This window comes from Coenobita brevimanus, chromosome 98, assembly GCF_032717465.1.
Source record: "Coenobita brevimanus isolate Jiangsu-jjx chromosome 98, ASM3271746v2, whole genome shotgun sequence".
In the NCBI taxonomy this organism is placed as follows: domain Eukaryota; kingdom Metazoa; phylum Arthropoda; class Malacostraca; order Decapoda; family Coenobitidae; genus Coenobita; species Coenobita brevimanus.
Genome location: NC_137051.1, coordinates 14,325,569 through 14,346,918, shown reverse-complemented (window position 1 = coordinate 14,346,918; position 21,350 = coordinate 14,325,569). Strand labels below are relative to the sequence as shown.

Sequence of the window (21,350 nt, the reverse complement as noted above, 5' to 3'; positions counted from 1 at the left end):
TGACCCAGTATCCCTGCTTGTCGTATGAGGCGACTAAAAGGGTTGGCAGAGGGTTAGTTCCCCTCCCCAGAAAACAGCTAACTAAAAAGACGAACAAGAAGCCTCGGACAAGGACTAACCAAAAGATGATGACCAAGGACTGGACAAAGGACATGGTGCGGATCGTGACGTGGAATGTAAGGGGTGCGAATGATGAGGTGAAAGAGAGAGAGATTGTCCACGTGCTTGAGGGTGCGAAAGTGGATGTATGTGGAGTAACTGAAACTAAATGGAGAGGAGAGAGTGTGAGAGAATGGGAGTATGGATGGGGTATATATGCAGGAGTAGGTGAGAATGAGATGGCAAAAGAAGGAGTGTGTATTGTTGTGAGTAAAAGATGGAAGAAGAACATAAGGGAGTATGGATCAGTTGGCTCAAGGATTGTGTGGGTAAGATTGAAAGTTGGAATACAAATGTGGGTGATTGTGTGCGTGTATGCACCAACACAAGATCATGCAAGCAGAGTGAGAGAAGAGTTCTGGACAAATGTGGAAGTGTGCATGGAAAAGTTTGGAAGGAATGAGAGAGTGTTTTTGATTGGTGATATGAATGGTAAAGTAGAGAATGTGAAGGTGGATGGAATAGTTGGTGAGTGGGGTGTGCCTGCTGAGATGGATGAGAATAGCATTACGTTTGTGGAGTGAGTGGATGGCGAATACCCCCACATATATAGATAGATAAATAGATAGATATAGATATACACTCGACCCTCAATTTGGCGGACCCCTATTTCCCGGATTTTGGATTTCCTGGACACAGGCTGAGGCCGGACAATGTTATCAAATGCCGGACAAATGCCCGTACAAGTCCGGGATTCTCACAAAAGTCCAACCATTATTCTCACATATAAAACAACAGTATAAGCAGTCTGCTGCACAACACAGTATAATTTTAGCAAGGTTTTGACTCAACAAAGGCCATTTGTAACACACACAAGAAGATATTTTCATACATGAAATGCAACTTGGCCACCAACCTTCACGCCACCAGTTCCTAACTCGTGGCAATATCCCATTTGCCTCTTACCTTTCTCAAATGCCACTATAAATAGTTTATTGCATAACACAGTAAAATTTAAGGAAGGCTTGGACACATTAAAATTCATAAGTAATAAAAAAAATATTTTCTTACAGTCAGAGTCAATGGGATCCATTCCCACTTACTTAGCTCACCTGATTCGGTGCAACTAAATACCGAATCGGCACTTTTCACTGGAAAATATTTTAATTTTTTTCACCACAGTGGCTCCTACACACCTAATTATCTGAAATCCACTTAAAAAATTGTACTTACTATAACTTTATTTAAAAATTAGGTTTCAGAGCTAAAATGCACCAATGTTAGCAGATATTTTCCCTTCAGATTGTCAGCACGCCTTGACAGACTTCTGTTTTGCATAAATATTTATTTTGAGTTCAAAAAAATGTATCTGCTTTGTAAATCGATATTTATACAAAACAAAAGTCCGTCAAGGCAAGTTGTTAGGCTAGAGGCAAAACACTTCTGCTAACTTTAAGAAGTTTTCACCCTGAATCCTGATTTTCTGTTAATAAGTAAATTAAGCACAAATTTTTTACTGAATTTCAAATAACTAGGTGTGCAAACCTATATAGTGATAAAGATTAAAATATTTTCCAATTAAAATTGCCGATTCGGTCCCAGATCGAGATCACATTCAATGATTGCATGTTTGTATCTCAGTCAGCTGTTGAATGGTTGGCTCACGTCATGGTGTTCCATTCCTTCTTCATTTTCCTCTTTTTCTCAGCTTTTTGATCTGTCATACCCTCCACATTCTTATCAACAACTGTCTAAACAACCATTCTTAGGGTTGTAGCTAGCAAAATACCACCAGTGTGTCAGTTTATTGTGTCAGTGTTATTATTTTATGTACTTTTTATGTTAGTTATGTTGGTATAGGTAGCCTGCATTCCAGAATGCTCTTGAATATCGGAATACAGTAATTGCCGGACAGTATTGGAGAATTCAGACAAAGTATGACAACAGTCCGGGGAATGGTATGTGGGGCCGGATTTTTGCGATTCCCAGATTTGGGGGGTTCCTGGACTGGTCTCCCCCCCCCCCTCTTTTAGTCTAGGAAATCGAGGGTCAAATATATATATATATATATATATATATATATATACCGTATATATATATATATATATATATATATATACCGTATATATATATATACATTCATACATATATACTATATATATATATATATATATATATATATATATATATATATATATGTATAATTTATAAATATATCACCATTTTTGTTTTGATATGTAAACCTGTTAAATTACTTCGTAGGTTTGATTATGGTGGGTGTAATCCTTGCATCGAGAAAGTGCAGCATCAACCCCGACAATGTTGCCACACCCATCGCCGCCTCGCTAGGGGACCTCACCACACTGGGGCTTCTAGCAGGGATTGCCTCCGTCCTTTACAATGCCAAGGGTGAGTTTTGTTGATTCTTCAGTATGTATAGAGATTACACACTGTGGAAAATCTTTATTGCCCTCCAGAACTTGTCCCTTTTTGTGAATTCTATCCATCCATCCATCATCCAATCCTATGTTGCTCCATGAGGAACGTAGGTGTCTGGGGCTAGGCAAGTTGGTCCTGACATTTAAGGTGAGAGTGACCAGCCCCACTCATCCCTGAGTGGCAGTACATGAGCAATAAACCCCAACCACCCCTTGGATATAAACTTTCACTGGCTCAGTCCGATGGAGCACCACATCTCTTCAAACCCTCGTACCTCTGTAACAGATGGGAGTCCTGGCAGCTGTACATACCCCATTGGGATAAGGGAGAAAGAATGTCACCTGTGCATTCTCTGGATGTCATGAAAGAGAAGAATGGTACAGGATCACTGGGTCAGAAACCTTCCTCTGTATAATTTTGTCGAGATTAGGTGACCCTGCTAAACAGTACTGTACTTGAGTAATAAACAGCCTGGTATGTACAGTTGATCTCAGTTCCAACTTTACCCCGTAGAAGTGAGAAAGGAGAAGTGTGTGTGTGTGTGTGTGTGTGTGTGTGTGTGTGTGTGTGTGTGTGTGTGTGTGCATGCATGCATGTGTTTTCTTACCTATTTGTATCTTTACAGGACTGAGTCAAGGTTGTACTGTCCTGTGTTTTGAACCATTTTTATCATCCATATCTTTGAATTTTTTAATAGTTTTGACACACACTGTGTCACTTGGTAGTGAATTCCACAGATCAGTTGCTCTGTTTGGGAAATTAAGTTTCCTTCTGCCTTTATCACATCTCATTTTGTATAGTTTTTTGCAGTGTCCTCTTGATGTTGCTTCCCTGTAGGTTATGTACTCATTTATGTCTATTTTCTCTTTTCCTGTGTTGCATTTATATAACATAATCATGTCTCCTCTTGTAATGTTGCTAGGTTGAATTTTTGTAGTCTTTCATCATAATTTAGATCCCTCTAGCTTGGAGCCCATCTTGTAGCAGCCCTCTATACCTTTTCAATTGTTTCTTTGTGTTTTTTAAGATATGGATTCCAGACTATATGCATACTCCAGAGTTGGTCTGATGAATAATGTGATTATCTTTCTCGGCGTGTCTTCATTTATACCCTTCCTTCTGTCTATGGGTGACTCTACACTGAGTGACAAGCCAAATGGTTTCCTGTACACCGGGAAACCCTTCACTACGCCCAGTGGTAACCATATAACCAAATTATGGTGCCTGGTGGTTTTGTGGGTAATTAACCCCTAACCACCAGCTGACGTGTATAGCCGTCATGACTCAGGGCGCGGAGCACCGCCGGCTGACAGCATGTGCTGCACTCACCTTCCTGCCACCCTTTGAACTTGCGACCATTTTCTGTGATACCCACTGGGTAGGTAGGACCCCCAGGTACCCCACAGTTGTGTGGTTCAATTTGTACCCGGCAGTGGTAGCATGAGGAGCCATCTATTCTTCTTCGTCATCGTCCGATTCTGTAGCACCGCATGAAGGGCCGATCGCCTCCTTGACCCCCGTGAAAATTTTGCCCTTAGTGCTGAGGAAAGGACTAAATGATAGTGCTATTGGACGTGCCTTGGACGACACCGTGTCCTTACAGACACTTAGCGAGAGCATGTCGGAGGAGGAGAGGAAGAGCTACCATATGGAGAGCGACCTCCTCACCCTCCAACCCTTACCCACTCTCCGATGCCAGAGAAGGCTCTGAAACTCCTTCAGGAAGAGGGAAAGGCATATGAAAGTGACGAATTCACCGAGGAGGAGGCGATTGATGACCCAGAACATCAGGAAGGTGACCAAGGAGCTGGCGGTCATCTGCGGAATAAACACCAAAGAGCCATCTCTCCTACACTCTCGCCGCTTGCTCGCCGACGTCTTGCCCTACAACGATCCCCAACACCACAGCCTAGCGCCTCAAGGGCTGATTCTCCATAACCGGGCCCTTTGGGTGTGGTATTTCCCACACAGGCCCCACATGGAGATACTCAGCACCGAACGTCTTCCCAGGCAAGTTCCACATCAGGTGAGTCATCACCTGCTTACTCCCCTTCCTCTCACACCTCTCCCTTTCCTTCCCCCTCACCCCCTGCCCGTGGGCATGCACGAGTGATGAAAAAATGTCCTGCAACTGCCAGACAGCCGGCTTTACCACGTGTGGGTAGAGTCGATATCTTTGTGTGGGAAGATGGTGCCGGCTTTGAGCCATCTGTACCGGTATTTGATGCAGACGGAGCAGGTGTGCAGGAGGATGAGCTTACCCCCCAGGCCCTGGACTAATAGCAGTTTATTCAGGGCCATTTTCACAACTGCTGTCATGCAGTATCTAGTGGAGAAAATCAATTTCCACTTGGCCATGTGTGTGCTGTAGCTGGATGTGGCTGCCGGCAAGAGCATGCACATACGTGACTGGATACCTGTGGAGGTGGGGGAGATGTTTGTGTGGCTAGCCCTTACCATGTTGATGGCACACATAAGAAAACGTGTGCTCCATGACTATAGGTTGGTTGGTGAACTCGTGGGCACACCTGTCTTTGGTAAATACATGGCCTGTGACAGGTACCTGGCCATCCTAAGGTTCCTTCATTTCAGTAGAAATTACGGAACTGCACTGAACAACAGGTTGTGGAAAAGAAGACCCAATCCTAACAATGCTCAAGGAGTCATTTTCCAGGGTTTTTCGTCCGTTCCAGAAAGTGGTTATTGACGAGTCGCTGGTGTTTTTCAGGGGCAGGCTGACATTTACTCAGTGTGTGCCATCAAAGCGTCACTGATTTGGCCTCAAATTCTTTGTCTTTTGTGACTGCAAAATTGGATATGTGCTAGATGTGATAGGTTATTCGGCAACAGATGTTAATATACCTAGTGACGATCGTCATGTGTTCTCGGCATCTGTTGTGAAAGTGCTCATGGGAAGGTATTTCAGCAAGTACAAAATTCTTTATCTATCTATCTATAGCCCGACGCCCTAATCCCGCAAAGGGTGGCCGCAGACAAAACGCCTCCAAGTCACTCTGTCACCCACCATTTGACTCCCCTCCCCCCAACTCACCCCCCCCTCCCTCATATACCTCTCAACTCCATCCCTCCACCTCATCTTTATACTGGTAAGTATTACACTGCCCCAGCATTGACCAAGTATTTGCTTGACCACGGTACTGGATTCTGTGGAACTGTTAGTGCCAACAGAAAGAAATTCCCTGTATTTCTAGCAAATATTGAGAAAGGAGCCCTTCTGGCCAAGAAATGTGGCAACATGTTAGCTCTTCTTTGGCATGACAAGAGACAGGTTAAAATGTTGTCTGCAGTACATAAGGGTGTGTTGGAGGAAACTGGAAGAACAGACTACAGGACCAGGGAACCCTTGATAAAGCCAGATGCTGTCAACGGTTATAACATCAACATGTGGCTTGTTGATAAATTGGACATTCAAATTGGTGAAGTTGATTGCTTACTTAAGTCCTGCAGGTGGTACAAGAAGACATTTTTACACCCTTTGATATCGCCATCCTGAACAGTCATATACTGTTTAAGGAGCTCGTCAGGAAACCTCTCTCTCTCTCTCTACGAGAGTTTGAGAGAGAGCTGGCACATGAACTCCTTGAAGAATATTCATCTGTACATGTGCCAGGTGCTAGGCAAGGGACAGTGACTACAGCGGACAGGCTCTACTGTGCTGAGTATTTCCAGTGGCACAGGCTGGTAGAGATTGCCCGTACCACAGCAGGTCATCAGGCCTACAGGCGGTGCCACGTCTGTCATACGACCAAACGCCATCCCCCAGCACGAAAAGAGTCTTCATACTAGTGTGCAGAGTGCAAGGTCCCCCTATGCCCTAAATGTTTTTCTGAGTATCACTCCGAGCGTGAATACTGATCAGGTGTGTGGGAAAGTGTAAATAGTGTACAGGAATGCACAAGTGTGTGTATTTTTATAAATAAGTGAAATATTGGATATTGTAAGTGATCGGAACTCAGTCACATTACCAAACTCCTCAGTTTTCATTACCAAATTTAACTTTTCATTACCAAATTTGTAAAGCAAGCATGGATAGAGTGATTGGTCAGTGGGGTGTGCCAGCTGAAGTAGATGGGAATGGTAGTGCTTTGTTGGACATCTGTGCTGGCAAGGGGTTAGCAATAGCTAGCACCTACTTTCGGCATAAGATGATCCACAGGTATACATGGAGGGTTATGAGGAGGATGGATGGTGAACTTGTTGAACGAAAGGCAATGATAGACTGTGTGTGTGTGGATGAGCAAATGAGAAGACAAGTGTTGGATTCAAAAGTGTCAAGAGGGTGGGGGAATGGAATCTTGGACCATCACTTAGTGATGGCCAAGGTAGGGCTGCAAAGAAAAGGGTTGATGAGACAAAGGGTAAGTCAGGAGGAAACAGCTCCTGTGAGAAGAGTGGAGAAATTGCAAGACAGTGAGAGAATGGCAGAGTTTAACCCGCGGCGTCCCGTCAACGTTCTTTAACGTCCACACGTTTTGTCACTGCTAATCCCGTCGACGTACATAAACGCGAAAAAATTGCAAGGTCCCTAATTTGCACAATTTTCAATTTTCGCAAGTGATTTTTGGTAGGTATACACGTGACACCTTCCTCTACAAGATGCCAGGCAGGGACAATGCCTTACCCAGCATGACCTCCCCCCCCCCCTGCATGCCATTGTCTCAGCAATTCACCTGTTATCAGTGACCTGGCCAGTATAGCCATGTCATGCCATGGTATGAAATTCAGGGCCAGAGTGATTCCCCAATCAATGACAATGTGGAGGACAAACTTTACATAGCATTAGAGGAAGAAGCAGTTAGAAATGATGATCAGGTAATGTGGTAAAAAAAGGTCAGGTATTAGTGAGTGAAACAATGCTTATAATGCCTATATTACTGCTTGAAAACCAATATACTCTCATACTACATATAAATTCGTACCAAGTAAATAAATAAATACCGTTTTTGAGTGGTGTGAAATAGTTATCCTCCCATAGAACTCGTTTTCTTTGGTGCCAGCCTGATAGAAAACCCAGTAAGGTAAGGAGGTACTCCTACCTGTGTCGAGTATTTTAAACCTCAGGTGAGCGATTTCTCAATGAATTTTCGATGTTTCTTACCAAAATCGAAGGTTTGAGCAAAAAAAAAAAAAAATTCCTAAAATGGTCGAGACTGGGGGGAGTCAGTGGTGGAAACGTGGTCGGGATGGGGCGGGTTAAGAGCATAGTGGAAGAAAGATTGGGAAGGTATGAGTTAGAGCAGATGGAAGGGGTGGAAGATGTATGTAAGACATTCACGGAAGAGATAGGTACAGCGTGTGAGTTGGTTTGTGGAATGAGGAGGAGATGCAGGGGTGTGCAAGGGACAGCATGGTGGAACGATGAGGTGAAACGAGCTGTGGAACAAAAGAAGAAGCCATATAGTGAATGGCTAACGAATAGAGGTAGGGGAGAAGATGAGAGAGAGAAGAGAGAGGTATATATGAGCAAGAGAAGGGAGTTGAAGAGATTGGTAAAGGAGAGTAAGAAGAAAGTGGATGAAGAATTTGGGAGGAATCTGTGTGAAATGGAGGGAGAGTAAGAATTTGTTTTGGAAGGAGGTAGAGAAAGTAAGGCAGTGTGAAAGGGGAAATAGCAGGGGAGTGAAAGATAGGAATAATAGATTGTTGGTGGAGAAGAGAGAGAAATTGAGGAGATGGAAGGAGCACTTTGAGGATTTGTTGAATGTAGAGAGTGAGAGCATTGCGAGTATAAGTGGTTGGGGAATGGCTGGGAGAAGGAGAGATGAGAGGAGGGAGGAAGAGATCAGTAGGGTGGAAAATGTAAGAAGAAAGTGGATGAAGAATTTGTGAGGAATCTGAGTGTGAAATGGAGGGAGAGTAAGAAATTGTTTTGGAAGGAGGTAAAGAAAGTAAGGCAGTGTGAAAGGAGAAATAGCAGGGGAGTGAAAGATAGGAATAATAGATTGTTGGTGGAGAAGAGAGAGAAATTGAGGAGATGGAAGGAGCTCTTTGAGGATTTGTTGAATGTAGAGAGTGAGAGTAGTGAGAGTATAAGTGTTTGGGGAATGGCTGGGAGAAGGAGAGATGAGAGGAGGGAGGAAGAGATCAGTAGGGCGGAAATAGTGGAAGCAATGAAGAAGATCAAGATGGGAAAGGCCCCAGGAATTGATGGAGTGTGTGGTGAAATGCTGAGGTATGGGGGTGAGATTGTAGTGGAGTGGATATGGAAGTTATGTAGATTGGCTTGGGAAGAAGGAAGGGTTCTGAAGAACTGGAAATCAGGTATAATTGTTCCTCTATACAAAGGAATAGGGGAGAGAGAAGTATGTGGTAACCATAGGGGTATTTGCCCTCTTAGTGTGACTGGAAAAATATATGGTAGAATACTCATTGTTAGGGATAGGCATATGACAGAGGAACCTAGTTGGAGAAGAACAAGGGGGATTTAGGAAGGGAAAAGGGCGTGTAGATCAGATATTTCTGAGATGTTTAGTGAAGTATCTAGAGAAGGGAAAGAAAGTGTATGCTGCCATCATGGACTTGGAGAAAGCATATGACAGAAAAGACAGGTAAGGTATGTGGAGGGAATGCAGAATATTTGGAATGGAGGGGAAATTGTTGAGTGCTGTGAAGAGTATGTACGAAGGAGCTAGGGCTACGGTGCGAGTGGATGGTGAGCTGAGTGAGTTCTTTGATCTCAGTGTGGGACTGAAACAGGGTTGTGTGATGTCTCCATGGCTGTTTAATATATACATGGATGGGGTTGTAAAGGAGGTGCAAGGTAGGGCAGTGGATGTGGGGCTGGCTCTAATGAATGAGGGTGAGATTTGGAAGATTCTAGTGTTGCTGTTTGCTGATGATACAGTATTGTTGAGTGAAAATGAATGGGAGTTGCAAGGTTTGGTGAATGAATTTGGGACAGTGTGTAGGAGGAGGAAGCTAAAAGTTAATGTAAACAAGAGTAAAGTTATGGTGTTTGAGAGGAATGAAGTGACAGAATGTACAGTAAGGTTGGATGGTGAGGATATGGAGAATGTGAGTGCATTCAAGTACTTGGGTAGTGTGATGAGCAAGGATGGAACTTTGGGGGATGAAGTGCGTGAAAGGGTACAGCAGGGAAGGAAGGTTGTTGGTTCACTGAAAGCAGTGGTGAAGAATAGGGAGGTGAGCATGGAAGTTAAGAAGTCACTCCATGATAGTATTGTGATCCCTACCCTGATGTATGGAAGCGAGGTGTGGACCCTGCAAGAGGGGAACAAGTCAAGAGTGAGAGCAGTGGAAATGAGTTACTTGAGAGGAGCATGTGGAGTGACATGGAGGGACAGATTGACGAATGAAGAAGTAAAGGAACGTTGTGGGGTGGATGTGGATGTGGTTGAGAAGATTAGGAGAAATACACTGAGGTGGTTTGGACATGTGGAGAGAATGGAGAATGAAAGACTGACTAAGAGAGTGTATGTAGGTGAGGTGGAGGGAGGGGTAGACCGAGGATGAGGTGGAGGGATGGAGTTGAGAGGTATATGAGGGAGAGGGGGGGGTGAGTTGGGGGGAGAGTAATCAAATGGTGGGTGACAGAGCGACTTGGAGGCGTTTTGTCTGCGGCCACCCTTTGTGGGATTAGGGCATTGGGCTATAGATAGATAGATATATACATATACAGTATATAAATACTGTATATATATATTTATATATATATACAGTAATCCCTGTACTATCCGGACGCCCACTTTCCGGACATCCCCACTTACCGGACATTATCGTCCCAGGATCCAATATTCCCAAAATGGTCTGAAAACCGCAAAAAATTCGAAAAAAATCTGACTTTTTCCCACCCATAATTTGAACTTGGCGCTCACGGCACAGGACAGCTTTGTTTTGGTGCGTCATTCCTCCAACGTCCGCTAGAGTGCCCCTGCATCCTCCCCACTTACCGCCCGTCTCTTGTCATGAGTGCACGCTCGTCGTCATTAGAATTCTGAGTGAAAAGAGACTGATTTAATAGACTTTCAATGTAGCTAAAATTAACTAGAGTGTGTTATGTTTAGAAAATGGATTTATGAGTGCAAAGACTTTAAGTGCAGAATGCAACACTTATTTCATAAAGTTACAATGGTGCATAAGTAAGACAAGAGGGCGCAGTGTTAAGAGAATGGTCATCTGAGTTCAAATGACTAAGTTCAGTGCAAGACTTCATGAACAGTGTACTGCAAGTGCTTCAGGAAATCCTTCTTACTGTCAGTCTTAGAGGAGGCGGTTATTCATTGAGATGGCCAGGGACTTGCTGTAAGTACCCAGAATGTTTCATATTGCAGTGTACTGTATTTTCCATACTGTACTTACCTCTAACACCTCATTTCACTCTTTTATGTCCCTTATTGGTGTGAATAGGGTATTAGGTGCTATGCATGTGCAGTAGGGAGGAATTTCTCCGAGTTAGGGTCCATAAGTACCAGTCCAAGAGCCAGGGACTTGTTGTAAGTACCCAGAATGTTTAATATTGTATAAACTCACCTCTAAACCTAATTTTATGGTTCTTTTGCATTTATTTCAGTCTTTTATATCCCTTATTGGTGTGATTTGGGTCATAAATAGGTGCTATGCATGTCCAGAGGGAGTTGTATAGGTGTTTTTCTGAGTTAGGGTCCATAAGTACAAGTCCAGGAGGCTGGTGCCCACTGTCCGGACAGGACCACTTTCCGGACGTGCCTTTCACTCTCTTACGTCGGATAGTGGAGGGATTACTGTATATATATATATATATATATATATATATATATAAAATATGCTACCATACAGTACAGTAAAAGTAATCTCATTCATATATACAATAGTTCTTTTTAGTATAAATATCCACTTGTCATGAAAGTCTCCTCCATCCATTTAACTTCCATGCTATTGTTCTGGCAGGAACGGATGTATGGTTGTCTCCCCTGATAGTGGTTGGGTACCTACTGTCGCTGCCACTGTGGGTGTGGCTCGCATCACGTAATAAGCACACCAAGGAGGTCCTCTACTCAGGCTGGACCCCAGTTATATCTGCTATGATGATCTCTAGGTAATATACTGTATTCCCATGAGTAGATGTTTTAATAAATCAGTCTCTCGGTACAGTTTTTAGTGTGGATATAGTAGATGGGAGGGAAGCACAAGATGAATCTTAACCCTTGCACCCCAGGGAAATGTTTTAATAATTTAATCTTGCTGACTCTAGACAGTTTAAATAAATATTGAGGAAATGTCTTACAGTAAAAGGGTAAAGGAACCATATACTGTATTGAACCCCTTCTTTTCATAAGTCTTTCCACTGGTGAATAAAACAGTTTGGAGGTTTCAAGAATAAAATGCGGAATAAATAACTGGACTGAAGGGGTTAAATTCCTGTATTCCTTTGATGTTTTGGACCAGATAGGGTTCATGTACAGAACAAATAAAAGACTTAAAACTTTCAGTCTGATGATGTACTGTATTCTATTTCATTCTTGCTGCCTCCAGATAATTTTACCTAGTTTAAGCTAGACTTTTTGAATTGGAGGGGTTTGATATAGCCATCCATCAACTCTGACTACAAAAGGCTTATTCTGATATTCATATAATCTCCTGGATGTAGTGTAGGTTGTAAGAACAAACTAATACAGTAAAATTCATCATTGTAGTGAAAAGGTTAATCTCTTTCTCTCTCTCTCTCTCTCTCTCTCTCATGTGTTTCCTTCACACCCATTTCATCCACTTGCCACCAAATCAGTCACAGCTTTCAGTGTCTTGCAACTCTTCTTCTTGTGAATGCTGTTTGATATTTTTCTTTTGACTACAAACGATACTAAGGTTAGCGTGATATCACATATTTATAATATTTTACAAATAGCTATTAATTTCAATGGTGAATTGATATAGTCACTGCTGTTATGTATGAAGCTGTACCTTGTGAAAGCTTTTTAAGGTAGGTAACTACTGTGTTGTGGGTGCCTTAATTATTGATATTATTATATATTTTATTTTTTCATTTGAGTTGCCATTATTGTGTTGTGTTGTTGTTGTGGCTTCTGATTATTTCTGATCTAAACCCTGTGGACTGTAATAAAAATAGATAAATAAATAAATAAATGGCCCGTTCAGCCAGGTGCTCTTAGTGATCTTTTGTTAAGGTTATACTGTGTAATGATTAGAGAACTGATGAGGGGTTTAGGTAACTTGATTTGTAATGTGCAGTCAGAGACAAAAGTTGTGTCCTGAAATCTGTTGAAAACATCTGCTAAAAGGCTAACGTTTTGGTGCATTCTGCTTTGTATCATATGTACGGTTGGTAGCATTAACATGAGTTGCTATTTGCTCCAGGTGATGAACTTATGGACACAAGCATATTTTTCTTAACTAAGTGAAATAAATACAATATGGCACCAGGTTTTGTGACATCCAGATTGGCGAAATGCACTTTCGCGAAACTATTTCGCACTCGCGAAAACCATCAAATATTCCCATGCTTGAACATTCACAACCAAAAAAACGCATTTTCGCACCCTCCGGCACCACAGGTTTTGGATTGCCACCACGGTGAGACTAGTGCCAACAGCCAACACTCAGTTTCAGTCTGCTTACCACATGTGTTCACTGCATCTGCAAGCTGAATGTTACACTCTCTCACCCATGATGAGTAATTGACGGAAATATGTCATCCTTTGCATCAAATGGAGCCGGAGGTGGACCAGTTGATAGTGGAAATGGTGTAAGAAGGCACGAGCCTACAGCACGTGGTAAAGGGAAGGCCAAGCGTGACTATCACAAGGGGTTAAAAAAAAAAGTATGATGACAAGGCTAGGGAAGTGGAGGGCTCACACTGAGCTGAGGGGTCCTCTGAACATGGCACCTGCCTAGATCCTGAAACCCTGGCCAACCCCATGCTCGATGAAGGATTCTTGGGCCTTGTGGAGGAGCAAGAGAGGCAAGCTTCAAGGGAGAGGCATAACAGAATGAATGTGCTGCGTCAAAGGGCGCAGCAAGAAAGAAATGGTGGTGATGGAGATGGTGTTGGAGGCAGTGGTGGGGCCCACTAACCCTACCCAAAGCCTAGATACCCCTCTAGCATTGAGTCCAATAAGCCCTTCACCCTGGTCTTTTAAGTGAGTGTTATGTTTGAATGGAGGGAGTGTGTGTGTTACACTGGTAAGACATTCTGTACATGCACTGTATTGCCAGTACATACTGTATTCAAGTACTATATTTTATGATGCTTTTATATTTTATTGTTAGTTACTTTATGATTTAATATGTTAATAGCAACATTCAGGTAACTTTAGAACTTAAAGAAGGAAATACTCTAGGGAGAGTGAGTTTTCTTACGGTCCTGGTCCCTATTGGCTTATTTCCTATAAGGTCAGTGCCCCAGCTTTGGTGAAATCAACTTTCATAGTACTTTTCACAGTCCATATTAGGCATGAAACATGGTGCCCTACTGTACATATACAATAATCCTTCGATTATCCAACATAATAGAATAAAAGGAATTCCCAGTTGGTGGCTCTGGATAATGGGTTTCTCCTCTTGTCCCCCTTCATACATAACCTAACTTTGAAAGCCAGTTAAAAAATCCATTACAGATCATCATACAACACATGTTCCTGTTGTTTAACACTACTGTTTCGGGTCAAGCAGGCGTATAAACTACAGCCAAGCAATTACCATGATCAAGCACGCCCATCAATCACAGAAAAGCAGGGCCATACCCAGCAGTGACATGAAAAAAACATGAAAAAAAATGGCTACACAAGAAATATGTAATGGGCACACAAAACAGAATGGTAAAATGGAATAAGATTTTGGTAAAATAGAATAAAATCATTGTAGAGTACTGTCAGTTAGAATAAAATCAACATCGACACATATGATTCGACCATCCTGCATCAATCTTACCCAGGATCTCCCACTTCTCCAGAGTCAGCACTACCCTCTTTCCTTTTCCCTGGTGGAGGGGTCATCATCACACACCCTAGGATGAGGCATGCAAGAAATAGCAAGGCCCAAAGCAGCTAAGGAACAACCCACAAAAGCCACCATGTGTGCCGCCATAACAACTGTTCAAGAGGAGCTGTTCACTACACTGTCACTGCGCAGGAACTGAAAACAACTGAACGGGGTCTCTAGTGAACTACCCAGCCAGACAGGGCAGTGCCACCAGGTTATTCTCACCCGGTCAGGCAAAAATGTTTGGGTGGCCATAATTTCCACCTGGACGCATGCAATTTGCCTGAATAAAATGGAAAAAATATGAATATTGGTTTTGAACGGCCAGATCACAGCGTCAGGGTAATGGAATCCCCTGGTAGTGGACATCCAGATAATAGAGGGATTACTTATGTTTTTACGACTGCTACTTTTACTCAGTATACAGTAAACCCTCGATATACAGAACCCTCAGTTAACGAATTTCGGTTAATGATCACCTTGAGCTGGCCGAACATTATGTTCATTGAACGAATTTTTGTTTGGTAAAAGAATGGACGCACAGGAAACACCAACCAGGTGGCATTCCTTCACACACACACACACACACACACACACACACACACACACACACATACACACACATGTTACAAATTACAAAAAGAGCAATTATCATGACCTGAAGAAGTACTTCTTAGAAATAGACTGGGAAAAGGAATTTAGAGGACAAGATAATTCTGTGATTTTTATGAAACAGGAGTCCAAAATTATATCCCACAGCACAAAGCAACAGAAGCGGAAATAAAGAAATGGTTTAATACAGAGTGTAAAAAAGCAAAAGAAAAAAGAGATTTGCTGTGGAATAGCTACAGAAGACACAATAGTGAGAGGGCATATAACAACTATAAACAGGCAAGAAATGATTATACAAAGATAAGAAGGGAGGCTCAGAGACAGTTTGAAGAGAACATTGTAAATAAAAGTAGTGATCGACCTAAGCTTTTTTTCAATTACATTCGAAGTAAAACCAAAGTTAAAGATAAAATACAGTTCATTATAGATGAGGAGATCATCTTTACACAAGAAAAAGATATTTGTGAAGTACTAAATAAAACTTTCAATCAGTTTTCGCAAAAGAAAGAAATTTTGAGAGACATGTTGTGGAATATGCATGTCCACATGTATTACCAGATATATAAATATCAGAAAAAGAAGTACAGGAAGAGTTATGTAAATTGGACAAAGGAAAAGCAAATGGTCCTGACAATTTCAGGTTGGGTGTTACATGAATGTGCAGAAGAGCTAAGCAGACCAATGTATTTAATAATTTAGGAATCCTTAGGTCAAGGTAAACTACCTGACATTTGGAAGAAAGCAAACATTGTTCCCATATTTAAGAAAGGGAATAGACAGGGTCCACTCAACTACCGACCAGTATCACTGACCAGTGTTGTAAGTAAGGTACTAGAAAAGCTGATAAGGGAAGTTTGGGTCAAACATCTAGAAGAACACGGTATGATAACAGAGAGGCAGTTTAGTTTTAGGAAGGGAAAATCATATGTTACTAATCTTTTAAGCTATTATGATAGAGTTACAGAAGCATTACAGAAAAGAGAAGGGCGGGTGGACAGTATCAATTTAAATTTTAAGAAAGCATTTGACAGAGTACTGCACCAAAGACTTTTATGGAAACTGTACCATCAAGGAGGTATCCAAGGCAATCTCCACTGTTGGATGCAGGATTTTTAAATGAGAACAATATTAAGGAGAAATTACTTATCATGGAGGGAAGTGACCAGCAGAGTGCCACAGGGCTCAATGCTGGCACCAATTATGTTTTTTAGTATATAAAAATGATTTAGTATATATAAATGACAGACAGTAAAATTGGATATGGAAGTTATTTAAATATGTTTGCAAAAATTCAAAGGAAAATTACTAACCTAGATTATTGCAAAGAACTGCAAGAGGAATTGAACAAGCTTCATGAATGGAGGAATAAATAGCAAGTGGAATTTAATGTGGATAAATATCATGTAATTAAATTTAGTAAGAGTGAGAAAAGACCAGATTGGGATTATAAGTTAGGAAGATCAACCCTACACATATCAGAAAAGGAGAAGGACCTAGGAGTAATTATCAATAACAGACTATCTCCAGATGATCACATCAGTGAGAAGGTACGAAACATGCATACATTGTTTGCTAATGAGAATAGCATTCACATACATAAATGAAGGTATGCTGAGGAAGATAATAACATCATTCAACAGACCAGCCATGGAGTATGCATCAATAGTCTGGTATCCTCATCTCAAAAAACACATAGATAAGATTGAAAAAAGGGCCGCTACAAAATGGGTACCAAGCTTAAGGGATCTAAGCCATGGAGAAAGACTGAATCTACCAACGCTGCAGGAGAGGAGAAGGGGAGACATGATTATGCTGTATAAGTGCATCTCAGGAAAAGAGAAAATAGACATAAATGATTATATATCATATGGTGAAGAATCAGCAAGAGGACATTGTAAAAAACTGCAAAAAAAGAGAGGTGATAAAGATGTAAGGAAATTCAGTTTCCCAAATAGGGCAATTGATCAGTGGAATGCACTACCGAATGAAGTAGTGTGTGCCAAAACTATTCATAAATTCAAGGATATGTATGACAAATATGGTTTGATACATGAGACTATACGAGTTTGACTCATTACTGTAAAGATACAATTAGGTAAGAACAGTTAGGTAAGAACACACACACACACACACACACACACACACACACACACACACAGATGCAGCATCCTGCATCCCGCAGAACGCCGCATCAGTCTTTGGGTGACCAGCATCGTGAGAGGAGCCATAAATAGAGTATTTATAAAAAAAAAAAAAGCCATTTAGATCTAGCTGTATGTAGTAGTGGTAATAGTAATTGTTCCCTAGGCAGTCTGGCCGAACAACCCCGAGTCCTTAAGGAAGGCCACAACCGAGACTGGGCTTTTCCGTAGACCTTTCAAGGAGTGTATGTTGTGTTGTTAGTGTAGGTCATTGTGTGCAGTGAAGTCTTCCATAATGTGCTTAATAGTATGGAGTGCTGGTTACATCCTGGACAGGCATCAGTGACAGAGTCATCCAGCCTCTTCTGGTAACTTAAGAGGGCTGGATGATGTCCACATCTCGGCCTGGCCAGGTGGACCCTGTCCTCATGAGGGAGATAGGATTCAGAAAGGTAGATATCAGGAGGCCATGCATGCAACTGTGTGTTGTCTTTAAGTGACTGAATGGAGTGGCGAGTGGTTTGAGTGTGGATGTGTTTCTGGAAGCTGTTCTGAGGCGGGCAAGGAGGGAGAGATGACAGCATTTGTGTATGATATCGTGTACTGGGTGTTGTTTTGATGTTCCTTGATGTGTGTGGATGTGCTGCCATGTATTGTAGTGGATGTTGTGGGTTTGTGGAGGCTACAGCGAGAATTTGGGTGCCTCTCATGTCTAGGTGATCTTTGACTTTGAGGACTTTGGTTTCTTTGATGTAGGTGGTCTGTGGGTGTAGTAGCTGTGCAGCCTGTGATTATTTTTAGGGCCTTGTTCTGTATGGTCTGTAGTGTGTTCTAGTGAGGTTAGGAGCCCAAGCAGCATAATTCATCACTGGATGTATATATTCTTTGAATACTGTGGTGGTGGTTTCTTTGTTGTGTCCAAATGTTGTATAGGCAAATGACCTCAAGGCATTGAGTCTTAGTGTTATTTTATTTTTAATGTTTGTGATGTGTTGTTTAAATAACATTGATGTATTGTGTGGCACACCAAGGACTTTGTGTGTGTGTGTGTGTGTGTGTGTGTGGTAGGGGAGTGTTGTTTATTGTGAGGTGTGGAATGTGACTGTGTTCTGATGTCCAGTTTGTGAGAAGGGTCACTCTACATTTGGCTGGGGCTGAGCCTGTTCGTAGTGAACCATTTGTGTAGTGTGTTGAGGTAAGGTTGGAGGATGTATGCAGCTGTGTTTGCATTTTGGTGTGAACATGTGTTATGTCTACTGCATAGGAAGCTATGTTTATCTGTGGTGTGTGGGGTGTGGGTATGTCGTGCATGTATGGGTTAAAGAGTGTAGGGGACAAAACAGACCCTTGGGGGTTGCCATTTGTGAAGTTTCTGATGTTCAAAGACTGACCGGCAAATGTTACATTTGCACATCTGCCTGCTATCTTTTTGTGTTCTTGTGCATGTTTGCATTGAATATTTTGTTTGTGTGGCTGTGGTAGGGGATGGCATCAAAAGCTTTACTAGTGTCTAGTGTGACTAGGAGTGTTCTGTATGGTGGCCTAGCTGAATTCATGCCATCAAAAACTCTCTGTGTAAGGTCTGTAAGAAGGGTGTTGTGGCCTAAAGCCATGTTATGATGGGGCTAGGGGGGTGTGAGGTGTAACTAGTTGTAGTACCAATCATTCAATGACTTTAGAGGGGGTGCAGAGGAGTGTGATCGGGCAGTGTGAGGAAGGCAACGTGGGGTCTTTGTTGGTTTAGGGATAGTAATGATAATGCCATGCTTCCAGATATTGGGTATTATGTTGTGTGAGTAGCTGTAGTTTGCTGTGTTGGTGAGTGCGTGTAAGCCTTGTGGTCCCAGGTGTTTAAGGTGAATGTTGCTTATGTTGTCTGGTCCACAGGCAGATGAGTGCTTAAGGTTGCTAATGATGTGCTTCGTCTGGTTGTAAGTGAAAGGTGCATAGTCTGGGTCTGTGGGGAACTGTCTCTTACATCGGATGATACATTGTTCATCGCAGTGGGGGTTTAGATGGCTGATGAGTGAAAAATGATTGATGAGAGTGTTTGCTTGTTGTTTGTTTGAAGATATGGTGTCTGTTGTTGTGATGGCAGCATGTGATTGTGTAGTGTTGGTGTTGGAGAGTATGATGCTGTTTAATGTTTATACAGTTTGCTGGTGTTTGTTTTGTGGTCAAGTGCATGGAGATAATTATTCCAGTTTAGTGTTTGCCGTTCTGATATTTTATTATTTATTTGAGTGTTGAGTTCTTGTATTTGTTGTACAGTGTTTGGTGTATGGGATGTTGAGGAGTGTCGTAGTGTGTCCCATTGACTGATGAGGCCTTGAGTATCTGGTGTGAAATTGGGGTTGTGTCTCTTTCTGTTGCCTCTAGGGATGTGTCTTTTGTCAGCATTTTTATAGCTGTATTGAAAGTGTGCACAGCTCTGTTGATGTTTGTGTTGGATGTACTGATTAATGTTTTGAAATGTTGTTCTGTTTCAGTTGTGAAGGCCTCCCAGTTGTCTTTCTTATAATTGGAGTATGTGTGTCTGTGGCCAGCTGGGGTGATTCTGGTTTTGGTAGTGATGATTGGGAGGTGATCAGATCCAAGGGTTTTAATCACTCTCCAGGATTGTTTTGGGGGCAAGATTTGGAGAGCAAAGGGTGATGTCTGGGTATGATGGGAGGAAGAGGGCTTGGTGTGGGATATTGGTATGTTGATGGAGATTATTCAGTATGAAAAGATGATATGTTTGGGATTGTAGTACCAGCCCTCTGTCTGTGTCAGGGTTGTTGACATGCCAGGCCGACGCCTTGGCATTAAAATCACCACCCAGGATGATGTTGGGTATGTTAGTGATGTGGTGTTTTTGTGGAGAGTAATTGTGTGGTACTGGGGGGAAATGTATGTGTTGGCGATTGTTATATGTGATTTGTTACCAGTGCATATTTTAATTGATTGTATTTCTGTTGTGGTGTCATGTGAGGGGAGAAGTGACTTTGTGTGTACACTGGTATCTAAAAAGTTGATGGATTTGTGTACCAGGGTGAGGAGTCCACCACCACCGCCGTCGGCCCGGTCTTGTCGAATGGTGGTGAAATTATGAAATGTAGGTGTTTTTTGTGTTCTGTGTAGTTTTGTTTCTTGTAAGATGGCAGTGTGTATATTTTTTGTTTGATGAATTGTGAGTTTTTTTTTTTTTTTTTTTTTTTTTTTTTTTTTTTCCCCATCTATGCTTAATTGAAAGATGTTTATGTTGTGTGTGTGATGTATGTTGGCTGCTGCAGCATGGAGGGGAGGTGGTGGTGTGGGTGGAGAGGAAGGGGTAGGAGAAAGTTGTGATGGGAGGTAAGGGTTGGGGTGGATTAGGATGGGGTGGTGTGGGAAGGATCAGTGGGTTAGGCTGAAAAGGTGTGGTGGAAGTAGGAGTAGGTTGGTGGGGGGGGTTAGTGGATGGGGGGAAGGAGCATAAGGAGCAGGTCCAGGTGTTTGTGTAATGTTTTCTGGATGCAAGTTTTTTGCAGGTGTAATGGGTCCAGTTCTCGCAGGAATTGCACTGAACTGAACCCTTTGTCTGTTGGTGCGACGTGATAGTATTTTGAGCATGTTGGACATATGTATTTCTTAGTGGGTCCTGGATTGCTCTCAATGTCCCCGGCTAGAAGTAATTGAGAAATGACCGCTGGGAGTCATTTCTCGGTGTAGAAAAAACACTGTTGTATGTGTTGTGCTGAGAGATGTGGTACTTACCTGGGCGACCAAAGCCACTTCCAGGTTCTCGGGCCCTGTGAGGGGTTGGGGGTTTTTGCGGTGGTTTGGCCCCCATGCTGTCCTCTTCTGCTTCAGCAGCCTCTGGGGGTAGACCCACGACGAAGATGCCGCCACTTCAGGTTCTCTAGCTGTATGTTATTGTGTATGGCCAAACGACGCACTGTATTTAACTATCTTTGTTCAGTAAAAGCCACACTGCATGGGAAATTATGGAACAGCATGGTATTCAGCTTTAATGAGCTATCAGCTTTATCACCAAGGGTCTGGTACCAATTAGTTTGTTATATCAAGGGATCCTGTATATATGAACAATTTCTTATTTGTTCTCTCTCTTATTAATACCAT

General features: G+C 42.2%; 1 protein-coding gene across 1 annotated transcript in view; it reads left to right on the top strand.

Annotated features, from left to right (window-relative positions):
- The window catches only part of LOC145414119 (solute carrier family 41 member 1-like), a 96,651-nt gene that overhangs the window by 62,577 nt on the left and 12,724 nt on the right, over window positions 1-21,350 (top strand). Inside the window, exons 6-7 of the mRNA XM_080283677.1 lie at window positions 2,362-2,508; window positions 11,446-11,593. Of these exons, the coding sequence (XP_080139803.1) occupies window positions 2,362-2,508; window positions 11,446-11,593 (295 nt within the window). The remainder of the gene's footprint in view (window positions 1-2,361; window positions 2,509-11,445; window positions 11,594-21,350) is intronic.